The sequence below is a fragment of the Salmo trutta genome, chromosome 35 (assembly GCF_901001165.1).
Source record: "Salmo trutta chromosome 35, fSalTru1.1, whole genome shotgun sequence".
Lineage (NCBI taxonomy): Eukaryota > Metazoa > Chordata > Actinopteri > Salmoniformes > Salmonidae > Salmo > Salmo trutta.
The window spans coordinates 15040563-15059320 of record NC_042991.1 but is presented as its reverse complement, the minus strand read 5'-3'; the positions used below and the strand labels follow the sequence as shown (position 1 = coordinate 15059320).

Below are 18758 nucleotides of genomic sequence, written 5' to 3'. Positions count from 1 at the left end.
TTTTACAAAAACTTTTCATTTTCCTAAAAGACTGTAGAACTCTCAAATAAAACTCAGGACAGTTCAATGTAGTATTATGATGTCAACTTCATAACAAACACTGGGGGACAGCTGTAAGTGGGGAAAGAAATAGAAGATCTGTGAGCCCTTTCCAAAAGCCATGAAATATGATTGACTGAAAAGCCTTATTTGAGACTTGGCATCCTACTCCGTAATGGCCAAAATTAATCAAATTTCTTACTAAAACTGGTGAACTAAAGCATTCACTCAAACAAATAATTACAAATGTGGTGTCATTTGGAAATGAATAACTATTTTTGCAATCTCAAGTTGACTTTCCCACAGAATTGACCATATGCAATTTTTCTTTCTTACACAACATTGTCTCTGTTTCTTTCCCCCATAAAAATGACAGACATATATTACGTGCGTGATATTACCGTATCTCTAGAATTTTCATTAGCATTGAGCAGCTGTTGTGGTTTGATTAAGTTATATAGCACCTGTGCTCAGAAGGCCTGAGGTTGAAATGCATTTATGAACCATATGTCTGTGGTGTTTCTCATGCTCTTCACTGACTGTTTTAGACCTCTACACGTGCAACTTCTAGACTGCAATGACCACTGTGATTATTATTATTTGACCCTGCTGGTCATCTGTGAACGTTTGAACATATTGGCCATGTTCTGTTATAATCTCCACCCGGCACAGCCAGAAGAGGATTGGCCAGCCCTCAGAGCCTGGTTCCTCTCTAGGTTTCTTCCTAGGTTCCTGCCTTTCTAGGGAGTTTTTGCCTAGCCACTGTGCTTCTACATCTGCATTGCTTGCTGTTTGGGGTTTTAGGTTGGGTTTCTGTACAGCACTGTGTGACATCGGTTGATGTAAAAAGGGCTTTATGAATAAATTTGATTGAAATTTGATTGAACACAATCGTTACGTCCTGGGAGGAAAGCTGATGCTTCCCGAGGGAGAGGGTCTACATTTCACCTACCATCTGCTTTTTACCCTGTGTTGTAAATCAATACAAGTGGCTGTGCATTTACAACCAGTGAAATGCGATAGTGTGCCACCCCTTTGATTTTTATTAACAGACACCTCTTTAAATATTCACATTTTAAGTGTGAGGTTTCTATCAAGCCACTAAAAGCCTTTTTAATTATGGCTATTTTTCTGTGATTTGGCTCAGAAAATCTCTGGCCCTTGCTAACTATAAGTTTTTTCCTCGTCAGGAAAAAAGAATTGGGCCTAGAGTAGGAAAAAACCCTAGCCCTACTTATGATCAATGCATGCTGTGTAAGCCAGGGATGTTGTATTGTTTAGATATTGTGTTTAACCCAGTCTTCTCTGTTTTTGTACCGTCACAGGGCTCTCTAAAGGAGTTGAAACACCGAGGTAGAGGAGGCAGGTGTTGCAGAAAGAGCCTCACCCCCTTCTCCCCCCAAACCTGAACCCTCTGCTGCACCAGCGGTAGCCATGGCCCCCCGGAAGCGTGGTGGTGGCGGCGGCGCCGGAATCTCCTTCATCTTCTGCTGCTTCCAGAGTGGCAGCGACCACCCAGAGATCACCTACCAGCTGCGTGAGGACTTCGCCCTGCAGACCATGGAGCCTTCACTGCCCATGCCAGGCTATGATGAGCTGGACGGCATGTTCTCCGAGTTGGTGGTACGTAGCGACCGGAGTGTCCTTTTTGGTATTATTGTCAAGATTTATCTTCTTCACATGGGCCACAGTTGAAAATGAGCTATGTTGCTAGCTTGGGTTTAATACTCCGGGTCGCTATTCACAATTTCCTCACTGTGGAGGAAAACACGGGGGACTTCTCATAAACCACATGCAAAAAAAAGCCTACATTTACATGTTGCTTATGAGTGAGTTTCACACTACTTTTGGATTGTAAGGTTTGAATATCCTGCTTAATATAATGTTTTTGTAATCGTCGCCAATCAACTGCATTAAACTTAAATCACTTCAACTACAACCAGTAAAATGCTCTTCATGATGTGAATAGCAATTCGGAGTATAGCTTACTTTCGTTGTGCAATCATTTTCCTCTCGTCTCAGTTTAGCTGCCTTTTCTCATCCTTTCAGTCTGTTCTCACTTCTTTAATCTGCCATCCACTGCCTATGAGGTCCTCTGACATGGTTGCCACACTTATGCAGGCCGCCACCAGATCGTTTTGCACATCAATAGACCCCTATTGAGAGGCCCTGTGTCTCGGCCTCCTCCTTCTGCTAATTGCTTGTTTTTGTCTGGCCTGCCCTCCCTCTCTCCAGCCTGGATTGAATAAGTGGAGTGTGACGACAAAGGGGGCTTCCAGTCGCTATGTTTTCACTGAGGGATAGACACAAGCCATCCACTTGCCCGATAAACCCTAATTTGTCTGGGTCGGAGGTAATTTAGTGAAAAAGCATTAAAAGATCAGGGCTGGCAGGGAGATTGGCAGCCACCTATAAAATACCATTACCTTATTTAACAGATTTATATTCTGCTCAACTGTCGACATTAAGGGGATTGTTTGCGCTTGTATAATGAGGGCAACCAAGTTGGTTGTCCCTGTAGTCTTGAACATCTTTTATCTCGGGTGTCCTTTCCCTTGTGACTAGTGACAAGCTCGTGACCACTACCCTGGCATTGGTCATGGGGCTAGAAAGTATGAAGGAAACTGTTTGAGACTATTCCAGCAGCATTTAGTCTTCCGTCTAGGGATCAGCCAGGCCCGATCCTGCTTAGCTTTAGAGGCAAGCCAACAGAGCTGTAGGGTGGTATTTAGTATGTTGACTCGAAATAAAACGAAAGATTGTCCCCTTCATGAAAGCTAATTATAATATTAATGTATAACAATGCAGCAGTCATTATCCTTGTAGAACCTGAATTGATTCCTTGAGTCAAATAGATAGATTGTAGATGGTGAGGCATTCTATTCTCTTGTTGTAATTTAATTCAGTCCGCATGCCACGGCCACAGTAACAATTCTGTCCTTTGTCTTTTGGGTTGTTACACGAAGTCTCTTGAGTAGTGTAACTTGGTAAAAAAAAGATATATATAATCTTATAATTTTAACATTCTGTCATAAAGAGCACATCAACTTAATAAAAAAACATGTTTTCCCATCTCAAGAGATTAAGAATAAAAATGACTGAAGTCGAATCAAATTGTATTTGTCACAAACACATGGTTAGCAGATGTTAATGCGAGTGTAGCGAAATGCTTGTAGTAAGTGCCTAATGAAGTAACAGGTTTGACCTTAATGGGGTTGACGATTTCACCTTAAATCAGAGCTAAATAGTGACAGGAGGAATGGAAGCTTGTTGTGTTCAACAGGGAGAGGCAATTAAATGCAAGTCTTAAACATTTCTTTCCATGGGTAACAGGGTTGACGTGTTAAGCTCAACCCGCTCAGTTTTCCACCACAAAACACCAGAAAATGCCCAAAAAGAGTAGAACCATCTCACCTGCTTTTATACTGATTTTACTATTAGATGTTTGTTTCTTAAAAAAATATATATTTCAAGAGGAATAGTTTCACCACAATAAAATGAGAGTTCAGTTCATATAACACGATTGACGTTAAAATGAGGGACAGTTATTTATTTTTATGAATCACGAATTGAAATGAATAACATCCAGAAAGGACTTTGTCAAAGTAACAATATAACTTTACAATGATGGTGAAAACTTGGAGGAGTTTGTTGACCTACTTAACCCCCAATCTTCCTAGAGTTAAGAGGGTAGGTACACAGAGGGACATGCCAAAATGCAGAATTGTAGCAAGTCTTTATTCATGTAAAACAAAGCCCATATATAATGTTTTATGTGGTCTATCTTAAAGGGCTTTTAAAATTCAATATCGGTGCACACTTTCTACTTAATATATCAAAGGGATGCAAAAGGCCTCATTTCGCAGAACGACCCTTTTGAGTCGCTAAGTTGAATCACAGGGCATATGAATTGAGTAGCCATCGGCCTTATAACTAGCGTAGAGCCTGTGCTAACACGGTTAGGAAAACTAAAATGGACATGTATTTTACGGCACTTTCACTGCGTCTTTTTAATGTTTTGTGTCTGAAGGCGGATGCTGAATAAATGTGGGGATTTTCCCAAAGGCTATAGTGTTCCTTGGTGGAGGCTCTGAGACGCTTTTCTGAATGACAGGTCTGGCGACTTCACTGAGCAGCTCACAGAGCATGGAGACATTGCCAGTCCCATCTTAGATTGGGTCAGAACATCTTTAGACCTCAATGGCAAGCTGCGTGCTGTTGTCTCTAGCCATGAATGTCGCATGGAAGCATCTTGTAATGTATCGTTGTAATCTGTATTTTCTTTTACAATGTCCAAAATGTTGCATCCCATGCAACAAGTGCTGTTTTGTGGAGAGAAAATACATTAAACATAGTAGTACTGATAATTAGGCTTTGCCTTTATAGGGCCAAATAGACTCTTCCCTGGGGAACGAAAGAGAGTAACCTAATTGTTCTTCTGAACTACAGCTGTACCTCAAAAGGAATACCATATTAGGGAAATACTGGAAGAGCCATAAACTGTATGCTTAATGTTAAACTCAGATTAATTTGGGATTTAAAAGGCCAACCAACTAGAGCCGTGTCTTTTCTTGGTCTTTATAAATGGAATAAAGCAAACTGTCATATTAAAATATATTTAGACCTTGATTCAAGGAAACCTACCTCAGCAATGTTTATGCAGTTCCTTTGTTTATGCAACGAGCTACTGCCAGGCAGCAAAGTCTTATTCTGAAACTGGAAGCATCGTACGAAGAGCCTTCTTTGTCTGTACTCAACACAAAACCACACAGATTTTATTTGATCTACAGGAAAAATGGGTTTGTTTATGTGCTACCACAGAAATCAAAACGCATCCGGACAGGATTCAATTGGACATGTAGCAATGCACAGACATAAGCAGTGACATAAGTAAAAGTGTGAGTCTTTGTTGCTGTATTTTTCTTCAAATGTCTATTGCTGTACGTCTAAGAGTGAAATTGATTGTTAGAATTTTCAGGCATTGTTTTTGGCTTGTCTGTATCTTGTTATCTCTAGCACTATATGGTAGTTGATTCAGAACAGCCCCCTTCCTGATGGCCCTAGGAGGACAGGCTACTGGAGCTAGGTAGGAGAGGCCTATCTGGTGAGGTCATCTAGAGGCCTTCAGCCTCACACTACTCATCAGCTTGTAGCTTGGCTATTCCCTGCCTTATGACAGTTAACTTAAGCTCTATTGGCTCTGGTTTCCCTCAACATGCTATCTTTCATAGCAATCGTTTATACACAACATGGGAACTCTCTGGCCCTGTACACATAGTCTGCATAAAGCCCACTAAGGCCATTGCCAGACGTCTGTCATGGCAGGCACCTTTTGAACGTCTCCCCCCGTCCCCCCAGCAGTATTCCCAAGGAAGTAAACCCTAGAATTTCTCCCTGCGATAATAAATAACATGTTTAATGACCATGACACATCGCAATGAAGATCAGATGACTCTGATGAATGTGTTATGTTGCTAGTGTTAACACACACCTAAACTATAGATCTTGATATGTAAGGCTATAATCCTCTATCATTTTAATCTTATCAATGGATTTGTTTGAAATTAAATGAAATGTAACTCTTTCCTTATTACTGTGGTAAGAACATTTGTGCCTGTCGTAAGTCTAAGTGTAGAAGCAAATCCTTGTCTAGGGTTAGCGACTATTATACAATATGTATGAGGCTCAGTTGACCGAGTCCTGTCTTTGATCAGCGGCATGTTGACGGGAGTGCTGTCAGGTGAGCTTGAAATAGAGGTTGGTTGATGGAGCTTTGGGTTCCTGTCTGCCATTTTCGTTTTTGTTTACACAGCTAAAGCTCTGAAATGGAGATGGCCTTTGGGAAGCATTACACTAGCTTGTTATCGTTATGCTAGTACTTCAGATGAACCGGCTTGGCTGGTCAGCTTTGCATACGAATGACATGCAAAGCCAACCAGAGCCGACAATGACATACTTCTAGTTTAGAACAAGTATAACCTGTTACTATGACTGCCTCCACAGGGTAACACAGGCAAATAATACTAAATTACTTTAATGTAATTGTCCTACATTTTAGAATGCAAGCACTGTTTTAAGCATTGCACAACTATTTGCAATGCATTGGCCACCACCTAACCAGAAATAGATGTCCTACAGCTGAAGTCGGAGGTTTACATACACTTAGGTTAGGTCAACCACTCCACAAATTTCTTGTTAACAAAATATCCTTTTGGCAAGTCGGTTAGGACATCTACTTTGTGCATGACACAAGTAATTTTTCCAACAATTGTTTACAGACAGATTATTTGACTTATAATTCATACACTAAATTGACTGTGCCTTTTAACACCTTGGAAAATTCCAGAAAATTATGTCATGGCTTTAGAAGCTTCTGATAGGCTAATTGACATAATTTGAGTCAATTGGAGGTGTACCTGTGGATGTATTTCAAGGCCTACCTTCAAACTCTGTGCCTCTTTGCTTGACATCATGGGAAAATCAAAAGAAATCAGCCAAGACCTCAGAAAAAAATTGTAAACCTCCACAAGTCAGTTTCATCCTTGGGAGCAATTTCCAAATGCCTGAAGGTATCACGTTCATCTGTACAAACAATAATGCGCAAGTATAAACACCATGGGACCACGCAGCCATGATACCGCTCAGGAAGGAGACGCGTTCTGTCGCAATATAAGTGTATATATTGTGATGTATATTTTGGGCACATTTGACGTTGTTGGTAATTGTTGACAACAGACTAAGACCATATAATTTATAATAAATAATGAACCTTGTGTTTATATATTTGTATGAAAAGGTCTGTTGAAAAAGTACTATAAGCTAGCAAAACAATGCACTTTGGTTCTGTCTCCTGGTGCAATTTGGTGCGAAAAGTGCAAATCAATCCCAGAACAACAGCAAAGGACCTTGTGAAGATGCTGGAGGAAACGGGTACAAAAGTATCTATATCCACAGTAAAACGTATCTATATCCAAAGTCCTATATCGACATAACCTGAAAGGCCGGAAGAAGGAAGAAGCCACTGCTCCAAAACCGCCGTAAAAAAGCCAGACTACAGTTTGCAACTGCACATGGGGACAAATATCGTACTTTTTGGAGAAATGTCCTCTGGTCTGATGAAACAAAAATAGAACTGTTTGGCCGTAATGACCATCGTTATGTTTGGAGGAAAAGGGAGGAGGCTTGCAAGCCTAAGAACACCATCCCAACCGTGAAGCCCGGGGATGGCAGCATCATGTTGTGGGGGTGCTTTGCTGCAGGAGGGACTGGTGCACTTCACAAACTAGGGGGAGGAAAATTATGTGGATATATTGAAGCAACATCTCAAGACATCAGTCAGGAAGTTAAAGCTTGGTCGCAAATGGGTCTTCCAAATGGACAATGACCCCAAGCATACTTCCAAAGTTGTGACAAAATGGCTTAAGGACAACAAAGTCAAGGAGTGGCCATCACAATGCCCTGACCTCAATCCTATAGAAAATTTGTGGGCAGAACTGAAAAAGCATGTGCGAGTAAGGAGGCTTACAGACCTGACTCAGTTACACCAGCTCTGTCAGGAGGAATGGGCCAAAATTCACCCAACTTATTGTGGGAAGCTTGTGGAAGGCTACCTGAAACGTTTGACCCAAGATAAACAATTTAAAGGCAATGCTACCAAATACTAATTGAGTGTATGTAAACTTCTGACCCACTGGGAATGTGATGAAAGAAATAAAAGCTGAAATAAATAATTCTCTCTACTATTATTCTGACATTTCACATTCTTAAAATAAAGTGGTGATCCTAACTGACCTAAGACGGGGCATTTTTACTAGGATTAAATGTCAGGAATTGTGTAAAACTGAGTTTTTCAATGTATTTGGCTAAGGTGTATGTAAACTTCCGACTTCAACTGTATATGCGAAGTTCACTGAAATGCTGCTAACAGTACCACAATTCCACACACAACAAACTGAGCATTAATTTGACACTATCAATGAACATTGATTCTCTCGTTTTAATAAGGTCTGCTCTGTTCTACATTTTGGGAGTTGAGACAAAAAAAATGTATTTTTTTTAAAAGGTTAATTTCTCGTCTATTACAGTAAAATGTCTCTAAGCGTTTCTGTTGAACCAAACCTCGTGTAAATAGCAAGTTTAAACTTTTTCCTCTCTGACAACAAGCAGTTATCTTTCATCGTTGTTGTTGTGAGTGACAGGGGGAGGGGCTTGGTGTCTGTGTGTGAGTGGGAAAGTGCACATAAAAATAAAATAAACATATTGATTCTTGCGATACGGGCATTTGGAACATCGCACTGAAACATACATTGGAATTAATTTTATATATCGCCCAGCCATAACATGACGCTATTAATCTTGCACCCAAAACATCTGGCTTGCGTCTGATTTGGCTTGCTTGTTACACAACAGCGCAGGTACTAATTTAACAATTCCACGGGTCCGCCACTGCCCGTAGCTGAAAAATACTTCAGAGGAAGAGCTCCTCCACCCACCCTGCATCCCTTCCCAGTGGCTCCCTGCCCAGATAGGAACCCTATGAACACATGCGAGACAGTGTTCAGTTCCAGAGAGAGCGCCTGTTTGCTGCAAATGTGGTTGCATGCAGAAATTATAGTTGAATAGTCGAGCTGACTCTCTCACACCCCACCACACCCCTCCGCCCCAAGAAGACCATATGGCTACACACATTTTCTACACAGACTTGCATGCATGCATGCTCTGACATAGTTAGTACTCACAAACAGTGCACATATATATATATATATATATATATATATATATATATATATATATATATGACACACACATATATACAGACACACAGACACTATTGAATTAACATGACATTTTAATCATTTGACAGACTCGGGCTAAGACTGACTTACAATAAGTATATCCTGGCTTTGTTGATCACTTTGTTCACTGAGGTAGGAAGTCTTTCTAGGATAAAATACATTTAGAGAACAATGCATTCTCTAGTCTTGTTGTTGTCGGTGTTGCTATCACAGGTTTGTGGCAAAGATTTAGTTCTGCAGTACCTGATGAAAGACTCATTTTGATTCATACAATGCAGTAGGTTTTCTTTCAGGACAGTCATAAAACTGTAGCTCACTGGCCTGTGGTCATTTGCATGCAAGTTCAATCTTGATTGTTGTTACTGAAAATCATGGTATTTTTCCTCACATGACCAGGACCCGTATCCACAAAACATCAAAGATGCTTGAAGATCTAGACAAACAGAAAGCCACAGGACTGGATAACATCCCAGCTAGATTCCTGAGTGATGCTACTGATTGTAACAGACCTTATGTAACACACATCATCAACCTTTCCATTCAACATGAAAGGTATCACGAGTCGAAGAGTTCCTTTATTCAAGAAAGGAAGCAAAGTTGAACAAGGGAACTACAGACCAGTGTCAATCTTGGGTGTGTTGTCAAAGGTTTTAGAAAAATCACTCCATGAACAGATCATCATAAAGTACAATGATGACCATAACATTTTATATGACCTTCAGTCCGGTTGTAGACAATCTTATTCTACCAATACCTGTTTACTATACTTGACAGAAAAGCATTTGATACTTTGAACCATGATATGTTGTTGTACAAACTGAAAGCAATTGATTTTTGCACTAACTCCTTATTATGGGTGAAGTCATACCTAACTGATAGGGTCCAAAGGGTGGATGCTAAGGAGATAAACTGTGGTGTCCTCCAGGGGAGCATTTTGGGGCCTTTGCTTTTTTTTTGCTCTACATAAATGACATGGATTCTGCCTGTTCATGCCCTCTGTTCCTGTATGCAGATGATTCTGCCCTCTTGGTTTCACATAAGAATAAGGAGATTGTTGAAAACACCCTAAGCTGCGAAATGACTAAAGTCAGTAAGTGGTTATCCGACAACAAACTGTCTCTGCATTAAGGCAAGACGGAAGGTATCATGTTTGGTTCCAAAAACAAAGTGAGAAACCTTTCCAACTTCTCAAGTGTGATGGTGAAGGGAAAAGGCTCTGTTACATACTTGGGATGTGAACACATGACCGATGAACCCAGGGCTCTGATTGTGAATGTTCAGTCCAGGACAAAGATCCTGGCAAGGGTAGCCAAGTTCGTGGATACAGAGACTATGAGAACCACGGCAACATCTCTGATACATTGCCACTATGACTATGCTTGTATCTCATGGTTCAGTGGCATAAAAAAAACTCTGAAGTACAAACTTCAAATGGCCCAAAACAAACTAATGAGAATTATACTTAAGCTCAGCCCGTGGATGCACATTTGTCCTAATCATTGCAGGGAACTGAACTGGCTTCCAGTTGATCTCCGGGTGGTGCAGATCAAACTGTTGATGGTTGTTAAAGTTGTACATGACCTTTCCCCCAGTTACCTGTCTGGCTATTTTAATTTCATTAGAGACTCTCATAGCCATCACACCAGAGCCAGTGTTTCCAATATCAGACTGCTGCGCTATTGGAGCATGGCAGGAAAAAGCTTTTTCCTTAACCCTGGTGCAGAGGAATGGAATGGTGTACCAAACCATATAAAATCTATCCCTACGCTAGGGAGTTTTAAGATAAACCTTAAGAAATGGTTTATGGGCAAAATGCTTTAAAACTGCACAGGCTTAAAGAAAGTTTAATTGTTTTCCATGAACGTTACATGGTAATCTATGCTATTCCTTTTACAGTTTCCTCCCTATTGATGAGATGTATTTTGTATTCATGTGGGCCACAATAGAAATGCGTTTTAAAACTTTTTTGTGTCATACTCAATGATTTTAATGGCATAGTATTGTATCCACATGCGTGGTTGTGTTGTTTTGAAATGGTCAAATAAATCGAATAAAAACTTCTCAGAAAAGGATCAAACCTGTTTTAACACTAAAATAACGAACAGCTTTCACCTTGCGGGTTCTGGGTCCTTCATAACCATGGTATGCCACTCTATGTTAACTTTGATTTTAGTTCAACATAAATTATAGCCCTTTCAAACATTGTATGCAACTTTAGAAATCGTCAAATGACTTGATCAGAATTGGTCAAATTTTTTTTTTTTTTAAACACCAAACAAGAATGGTGTTCATGGAAGGAAACCATGGAAGAAGCCACTGCTGTCCAAAAAAAACATTGCTGCACATCTGAAGTTTGCAAAAGTGTCCCTGGATGTTCCACAGCACTACTGGCAAAATATTCTGTGGACAGATGAAACTACAGTTGAGTTGTTTGGAAGGAACACCCATCACTGTGTGGAGAAAAAGAAGCACAGCACACCAACATCAAAACCTCATCCCAACTGTAAAGTATGGTGGAGGGAGCATCATGGTTTTGGGCTGCCTCAGGGCCTGGACAGCTTGCTCTCATCGATGGAAAAATTAATTTCCAAGTTTATCAAGACATTTGGCAGGAGAATGTTAAGCTATCTGTCCGCCAATTGAAGCTAAACAGAAGTTGGGTGATGCAACAGGACAACACCCCAAAACAAAGAAGTAAATCAACAACAGAATGGCTTCAACAGAAGAAAACACACCTTCTGGACTGACCTCAACCTGATTGAGATGCTGTGGCATGACCTCGAGAGCAGTTCACATCCCAAGAATATTGCTGAACTGAGCCAGTTTTGTAAAGAGGAATGGTCCAAAATTCCTCCTGACCGTTGTGCAGGTCTGATCCGCAACTACAGAAAACGTTTGGTTGAGGTTATTGCTGCCAAAGGAGAGTCAACCAGTTATTAAATACAAGGGTTCACATACTTTTCCCACCCTGCACTGTGAATGTTTACACGGTGTTCAATAAAGACATGAACGTATAATTGTTTTTGTGTTAGTTTAAGCAGACTGTGTTTGTCTATTGTTGTGACCTAGATTCAGATCAGATCAGCTGTTTCAGCCACACCCGTTGCTGCCAGGTATATAAAATCGAGCATACAGCCATGCAATCTCTATAGACACCTTTCCAACAAGTCAGTTTGTCATATTTCTGCCCTCATAGTGCTTCCCCAGTCAACTGTAAGTGCTGTTATTGTGTAGTGGAAACGTCTATGAGCAACAACGGCTCAGCCGTGAAGTGGTAGGCCACATAAGCTCACAGAACGGGATCACCGAGTACTGAAGTACTAAAAATAATCTGTCCACGGTTGCAACACTCACTACCTAGTTCTAAACTGCAAATGAAAGCAACGTCAGCACAAGAACGGTTCGTAGGGAGCTTCACGAAATGTGTTTCCATGGCCAAGCAGCCGCACACCAGCCTTAGATTACCGTGCACAATCCCAAGCATTGGTTGGAATGGTGTAAAGCTTGCCCCATTGGACTCTGAAGCAGTGAAAATGCGTTCTCTGGAGTGATGAATCACGCTTCACCATCTGGCAGTCCGATGAACAAACCTGTGTTTGACGGATGCCAGGAGAACGCTATCTGCCCCAATACATAGTGCCAACTGTAAAGTTTGGTGGAGGATGAATAATGGTCTGGGGCTGTGGTTCGAGCTAGGGCAGCATATCAATGACATTCTAGACAATTCTGTGCTGTTTGGGGAATGCCCGTTCCTGTTTCAGCATGACAATGCCCCCGTGCACAAAGTGAGGTCCATATAGAAATGGTTTGTTGAGATCGGTGTGGAAGAACTTGACTGGCCTGCACAGAGCCCTGACCTCAATCTCATCAAACACCTTTGGGATGAATTGGAACGCTGACTGCGAGCCAGGCCTAATTGCCCAACATCAGTGCCCGACCTCACTAATGCTCTTGTGGCTGAATGGAATCAAGTCCCCGCAGCAAGGTTCCTACATCTAGTGGAAAGCCTTCCCAGAAGAGTGGAGGCTGTTATAGCAGCAAAGGGCGGACCAACTCTATATTAATGCCCATAACTTAGGAATTAGATGTACTTTTGGTCATGTAGTGTTCCTTCAATTGCCCAATTTTGACATTTTTTAACAACGGCATGTTGTGCTCCAAATGGATAACTTGAAATAACATGATGTAGGTCATTAAATAATCGAAAGAAAAGGTGCTTATTTATTAGCCTAGTGGTTATAAGGATTTAGGTATATCATGTGAAATGGGCCTTGTGAAACCATCGTCAAAAGCACGAGATACTGTTGCATGTAGGTCTAGATTATTTATCGATTGATCATATTGAAATATCTAAACATTATTTTAACTACTCCAAAGCAATTGCATGTGGTGCAGGAACCACTGACTCGCTTTAACGAAAAAAGTTAAACATTACTTAAACTTAACCCCATGCATTGCACTGTGGTTCTTCTCAGACAATAAAAAAAAATTATATTTCAAAACAGTCGCACTTCATTATTTCTACCGCACACCAATTCATGTTGTTACTCCTATGACCAGAAAATGTGAAATATTCCTCTATTAAGAAAGACAAGACGCTAATAATGACGCAAGTCTGTCGATACACTATGTAGTGCGAGTGGATAGGGAGAAACGTGAACTCACAGCTGCTCTTTGCTGTATTCGCTGGCAGTCTCTCGCTAGTCATGGTTTTATACGTTTTGAAATCTCACAGTATGAACTTCGCTGTGGGCTCATGGAAGCTGCATGGGGATCTGCGATATCTGATTGGCCAGCGGTAGGCCTATAGGTGCACTTGATTCGCTCTCAGGGTTCGTTGGGTAGGCGTAGTTTGTTCATTTAAGACACTTGAAATGGTTTAAAATGTGATCACTTCGACTACCCGGCACACAAGGCAGCAATCAAGTGCACATTTTAAAAATAAAGAAAAGCCCTTGAATAAATACCCCCCCCCCACCCACACACACACTTCCTAATATTGTGTTGTACCCCCCTTTGCCCTCAGAACAGCCTCAATTTGTCGGGGCATGGACTCTACAAGGTGTCGAAAGCGTTCCGCAGGGATGGTGGCCCATTTTGACTCACTCCAATGCTTCCCACAGTTGTGTCAAGTTGGCTGGATGTCCTTTGGGCAGTGGACCATTCTTGATACACATGGAAAACTGAGCCTGAAAAACCCAGCAGCGTTGAGGTTCTTGAAACAAATGTGTGCGCCTGGCAGCTACTACCATATCCCATTCAAAGGCACCATTCAATGTCATTTTAGGCAAAAAAAAATTTAAAGGGTCCGAACCTTAAGAGGTTTTAACAAGTGACATCAATAAGGGGTCGTAGTATTCATCTGGTTCGTCTGTCATGGAAAGAGCAGGTGTCCTTAATATTTTGTACACTCAGTGTAAATGAGCCAATTTAGCATTCGTTGTCTGTAATGGGTATGATACATTAGGCATTGTTGCTCACTGTTTGCATATAGATAAATGCACAAAAAAAAAAATCCAGTGCCACCCATGTTCAAAGAATAGCTTTTTATTTTAATTTGAGTACTCAAAAAATAATAATGCGAGTACTCGACCAGTCAAAGGTAAAATGCCCATCCGTACTCCTGTGGCACCTGTACGATCGGCAGCATCACTCAAGAACCAAGGTGTCTTTTTGTTTGTCATGATCTTGAAGCATCTTTGCAACATCTGAAATTGAAACCTGGGAAAAGGCAAACTGTCCTTCGAAGATGCCCTTGGCTGAATAATAGGTTTGAGTATGAGGGTTTCCAAATTCTACAGAGCATTCTCTGAGTTGGTCAACAAGGTTGCTGGCAATGGTGGTGAAAAACTCACTAAAATGATCAGCCACCTGTTACTGTTTTCTACAAGTTGTATTCCACATTAATGTACAACTGTGAATTATATATTGTCTACACGTTAATTAATCAATAAGGGTTTGTGTGTAGATTATATTTACTGTATTTTTAGGCTACTCACACAGACCCATTTTCTCTCTCCATCTCTCCCCCTTTCCCCACTCACTCTCTCTCTCTGCAGGATGAACTTGACCTCACAGAGAAACACAGGGAGGCCATGTTCAACCTGCCTGCAGAGAAAAAATGGCAGATCTACTGCAGCAAGAAAAAGGTAAGGTTTTCTGACCGCATCATTGTGTGCTTGTCATGTAATTCAAGTGTGTCTGCGTGCATATCCTCTCTAGGGTATGTGGGACGAAATCGTCCCACCTACTCGACAGCCAGTGGAATCCCGTGGCGCGTTATTCAAATACCTTATAAATGCTATTACTTCAATTTCTCAAACATATGACTATTTTACACCATTTTAAAGACAAGACTCTCGTTAATCTAACCACACTGTCCGATTTCAAAAAGGCTTTACAACGAAAGCAAAACATTAGATTATGTCAGCAGAGTACCCAGCCAGAAATAATCAGACACCCATTTTTCAAGCTAGCATATAATCTCACATAAACCCAAACCACAGCTAAATGCAGCACTAACCTTTGATGATCTTCATCAGATGACACTTCTCGGACATTATGTTATACAATACATGCATGTTTTGTTCAATCAAGTTCATATTTATATCAAAAACCAGCTTTTTACATTAGCATGTGACGTTCAGAACTAGCATACCCACCGCAAACTTTCCGGGGAATTTACTAAATTACTCACGATAAACGTTCACAAAAAACATAACAATTATTTTAAGAATTATAGATACAGAACTCCTTTATGCAATCGCTATGTCTGATTTTAAAATAGCTTTTCGGCAAAAGCACATTTTGCAATATTCTGAGTAGATAGCCCAGCCATCACGGGCTAGCTAATTTGACACCCACCAAGTTTGGCCCTCACCAAACTCCTATTTACTATTTGAAAAGTTTGATTACCTTTGCTGTTCATCGTCAGAATGCACTCCCAGGACTTCTACTTCAATAACAAATTTTGGTTTGGTTCAAAATAATCCATAGTTATGTTCAAATATCCTCTGTTTTGTTCGTGCGTTCAAGACACTATCCGAAGGGTGACACGCCCGACACGTTTCGTGACAAAAAAATTCTAAATATTCCATTACCGTACTTCGAAGCATGTCAACCGCTGTTTAAAATAAATTTTTATGCGATTTTTCTCGTAAAAAAGCGATAATATTCTGACCGGGAAACCCTGTTTACGTTCAAAGAGAGAAAATAAAAACATAGTGTCGCCTCGTGCACGCGCCTCAGTCTCATTGTTCTCTGATCGACCATTATCCAAATGCGCTACTGTTTTTCAGCCAGGGCCTGCAAAGACATCATTCACATCACCGGTTTGCTGCCTTCTGAGAGCCTATGGGAGCCGTAGGAAGTGTCACGTTACAGCAGAGATCCTCAGTTTTCAATAAAGAGAGTGTAGAAGCCCAAGAAATGGTCAGAGAGGGCGCTTCCTGTAAGGAATCTTCTCAGGTTTTTGCCTGCCATATGAGTTCTGTTATACTCACAGACACCATTCAAACAGTTTTAGAAACTTTAGGGTGTTTTCTACCCAAAGCCAATAATTATATGCATATTCTAGTTTCTGGGCAGGAGTAATAACCAGATGAAATCGGGTACGTTTTTTATCCGGCCGTGCAAATACTGCCCCCTACCCTAGAGAGGATATGCATGTTTGTGTCAGTCTCCCTGTTGTAGTAATCTTGGTATAAGTGCAATTCTGTGCCCCATTAGAGGGCATAATGCAAGTCCAAGCATCTTGCCCTTTTAGCTTAACCAATCCATCACTGGTTAATTTCAACAGAAGCCTGCACCAACTTCTCCAAAACATTTTAGAGGACCACTTCACTTAATGAAGATGTTCTCAGCAAAGCATCTAATCTCTTTAACCAAAGAGCTGCAGTGAATAAATCTCTCATCGAGTGGAATGGCCCACAATATTAATATGCCCCCCTCCCCCTGTACCGGTCATAATAAATCTTGCTAAAGTTTCTCAGTCGCCTGATGCAGTGCAAGGGTTTCAATCAGCTAAAATGCAGGATAGCCGCTTTCTGTGGAGAAAAGTCTGTAAGAGGATGTCTAGTATTTTCTTGTACTCTTTGACCCCTATGAGAGGTTGTTTGGGTGGAGCCTGTTGCCATTTAGAGATGCTGCCCATCTGGCAAAGAACAGTCAGCTGTAGGTCATCCCCGCACTTTAGTTGTTTTAAGGCCATGGCGAAGTGCAGGATACCCTTAACCAGTTGGAGGCTGTGTAGGTTGCACAAATTTGTTGCTATATACCATCGTTAACTCCAGGTGATGAGGCAGGGGAGTTGAATTCGCTGACCAGGATAATACACAAAATGAACCATCCTGCAGGGATGACCGCACAGCTGCTTTTCCAAAGACTTCAGCTGTAGAATTGTCCGTGCTGGTATTCTCAGCTGTAGAATTGTCCGTGCTGGTATTCTAAAAGTCCAGATAATTTGGAAGATTTATAATCGTAGGTAAAAGGATATATTAACTGCATGAGTTTTTGTGATATGAATTGTATTTGGTCTGAGCTGTATTTGGTTTAATGCTCTTTAAGGGAGACCGGAGTTTGACACAAGATGATAGATCGCTCAATGTCTGGAATGGAGTATGATAGTGGTGAGAGACAGCTTAGTTTTGTTGGAGTAATAACTTAGAAAATATGGTTTGTATTCTCACAGTGAGTCTAGGGAGTTGATAAGGACACGCCACATTTCACATCCAGTCACAACTGGTGACCTCATCAGCTTTTTGACATGTATTCTCTCTGACCCCATCCACACTCTGCTTGCTTACTGCTGGACTTTTTGGACTCTCGTCTTGGGACATAAATGACCTTTCCATGACCTGTCTGTACAACTCATCCTCAAGCATTGGCTGATGGTCCTTTTTATATGGACAATAAAACCCCTACACTGCCTCTTTCATATCCAATGTTTGTCACTTGCTTACTGAGTTTAGGCTTGTTCAAACAACAGGTTGCCATGGTTTAATTCCAGGACCTTTCGAAGCCGCATGATCCTGGGAAAATTATTTGGAAGAAAGAACTGCCTCCCTCCTTAGCCCGAAGATGGATGACTCCACTGTTTAGAGTAGCAGTATGCATATTCTGTTTGTCACATGCTGCTTTAAGGTATTAATATTATCTTGACAAGGAAGCTGGGGAGCAGGTAGCCTAGTGGTTAGAGCGTTGGGCCAGTAACTGAAAGGTTGCTAGTTCAAATCCCTGAGCTGACAAGGTAAAAGTCTGCCGTTCTGCCCCTGAACAAGGCAGTTTAACCCACTGTTCCTAGGCCGTCATTGTAAATAAGAATTTGTTCTTAACTGACTTGCTTAGTTAAATAAAGGTAAAAAAAATAACCCCACCCCTCATTCTCTGCAGCCTCACCAAACACAAGCTTTAACTCTCTTCGACGCTCTGGAAAGGCGAGGTGGCCATTTTATCTGATGCTTCCCATCAGCCTCCAACAATTAGGATTTTAATTTGGTCCAGATGGCAGGCAGACAACAAGTTCTCCACTGTAATGTCGGAGCAAATAGTCAGGGGGCCGGAACATGATCATAATAATTTGTACACTTCAAATTTACCACAACTAAATGCAAAATGACGTTGTATTTGAAAATAAAATCATTTCATACCCTGATTACATTGAGACACGATCTCATTTGTGAGAGAACTTGGAAACAGATTTTCTAAATTAAGCTCTCTCACTCTAGATAGTTTGTTAGTTAGTTAGTTTGGGGACACTTATAAATGTCCTTGTTTTTGAAAGAAAAGCAAGGTTTGGTCAGCATGTCACACACACACACAAGCCTTAACGTGTCCTGTACCAGAGGACAGACGCCTGAAGTTGTGCCTCTGTTTTAACAACATGTCTGCCACGGTTGTGGTTGAATGGTTAATGCGGGTGAGGGG

The 18758-nt window shown here is 41.1% G+C and overlaps 1 protein-coding gene across 7 annotated transcripts in view; it reads left to right on the top strand.

Moving 5' to 3' along the window:
- The window catches only part of LOC115174669 (disheveled-associated activator of morphogenesis 1), a 133567-nt gene that overhangs the window by 62570 nt on the left and 52239 nt on the right, over nucleotides 1-18758 (top strand). For 5 of the 7 annotated variants that reach the window (XM_029733429.1, XM_029733430.1, XM_029733431.1 and 2 more), the window contains 2 exons: nucleotides 1365-1662; nucleotides 14894-14983. In XM_029733429.1, the coding sequence (XP_029589289.1) occupies nucleotides 1474-1662; nucleotides 14894-14983 (279 nt within the window). In that variant the 5' untranslated portion in view covers nucleotides 1365-1473. Of the gene's footprint in view, nucleotides 1-1364; nucleotides 1663-14893; nucleotides 14984-18758 lie in introns of those variants that run through there. The other 2 variants (XM_029733433.1, XM_029733434.1) reach the window with 1 other exon arrangement.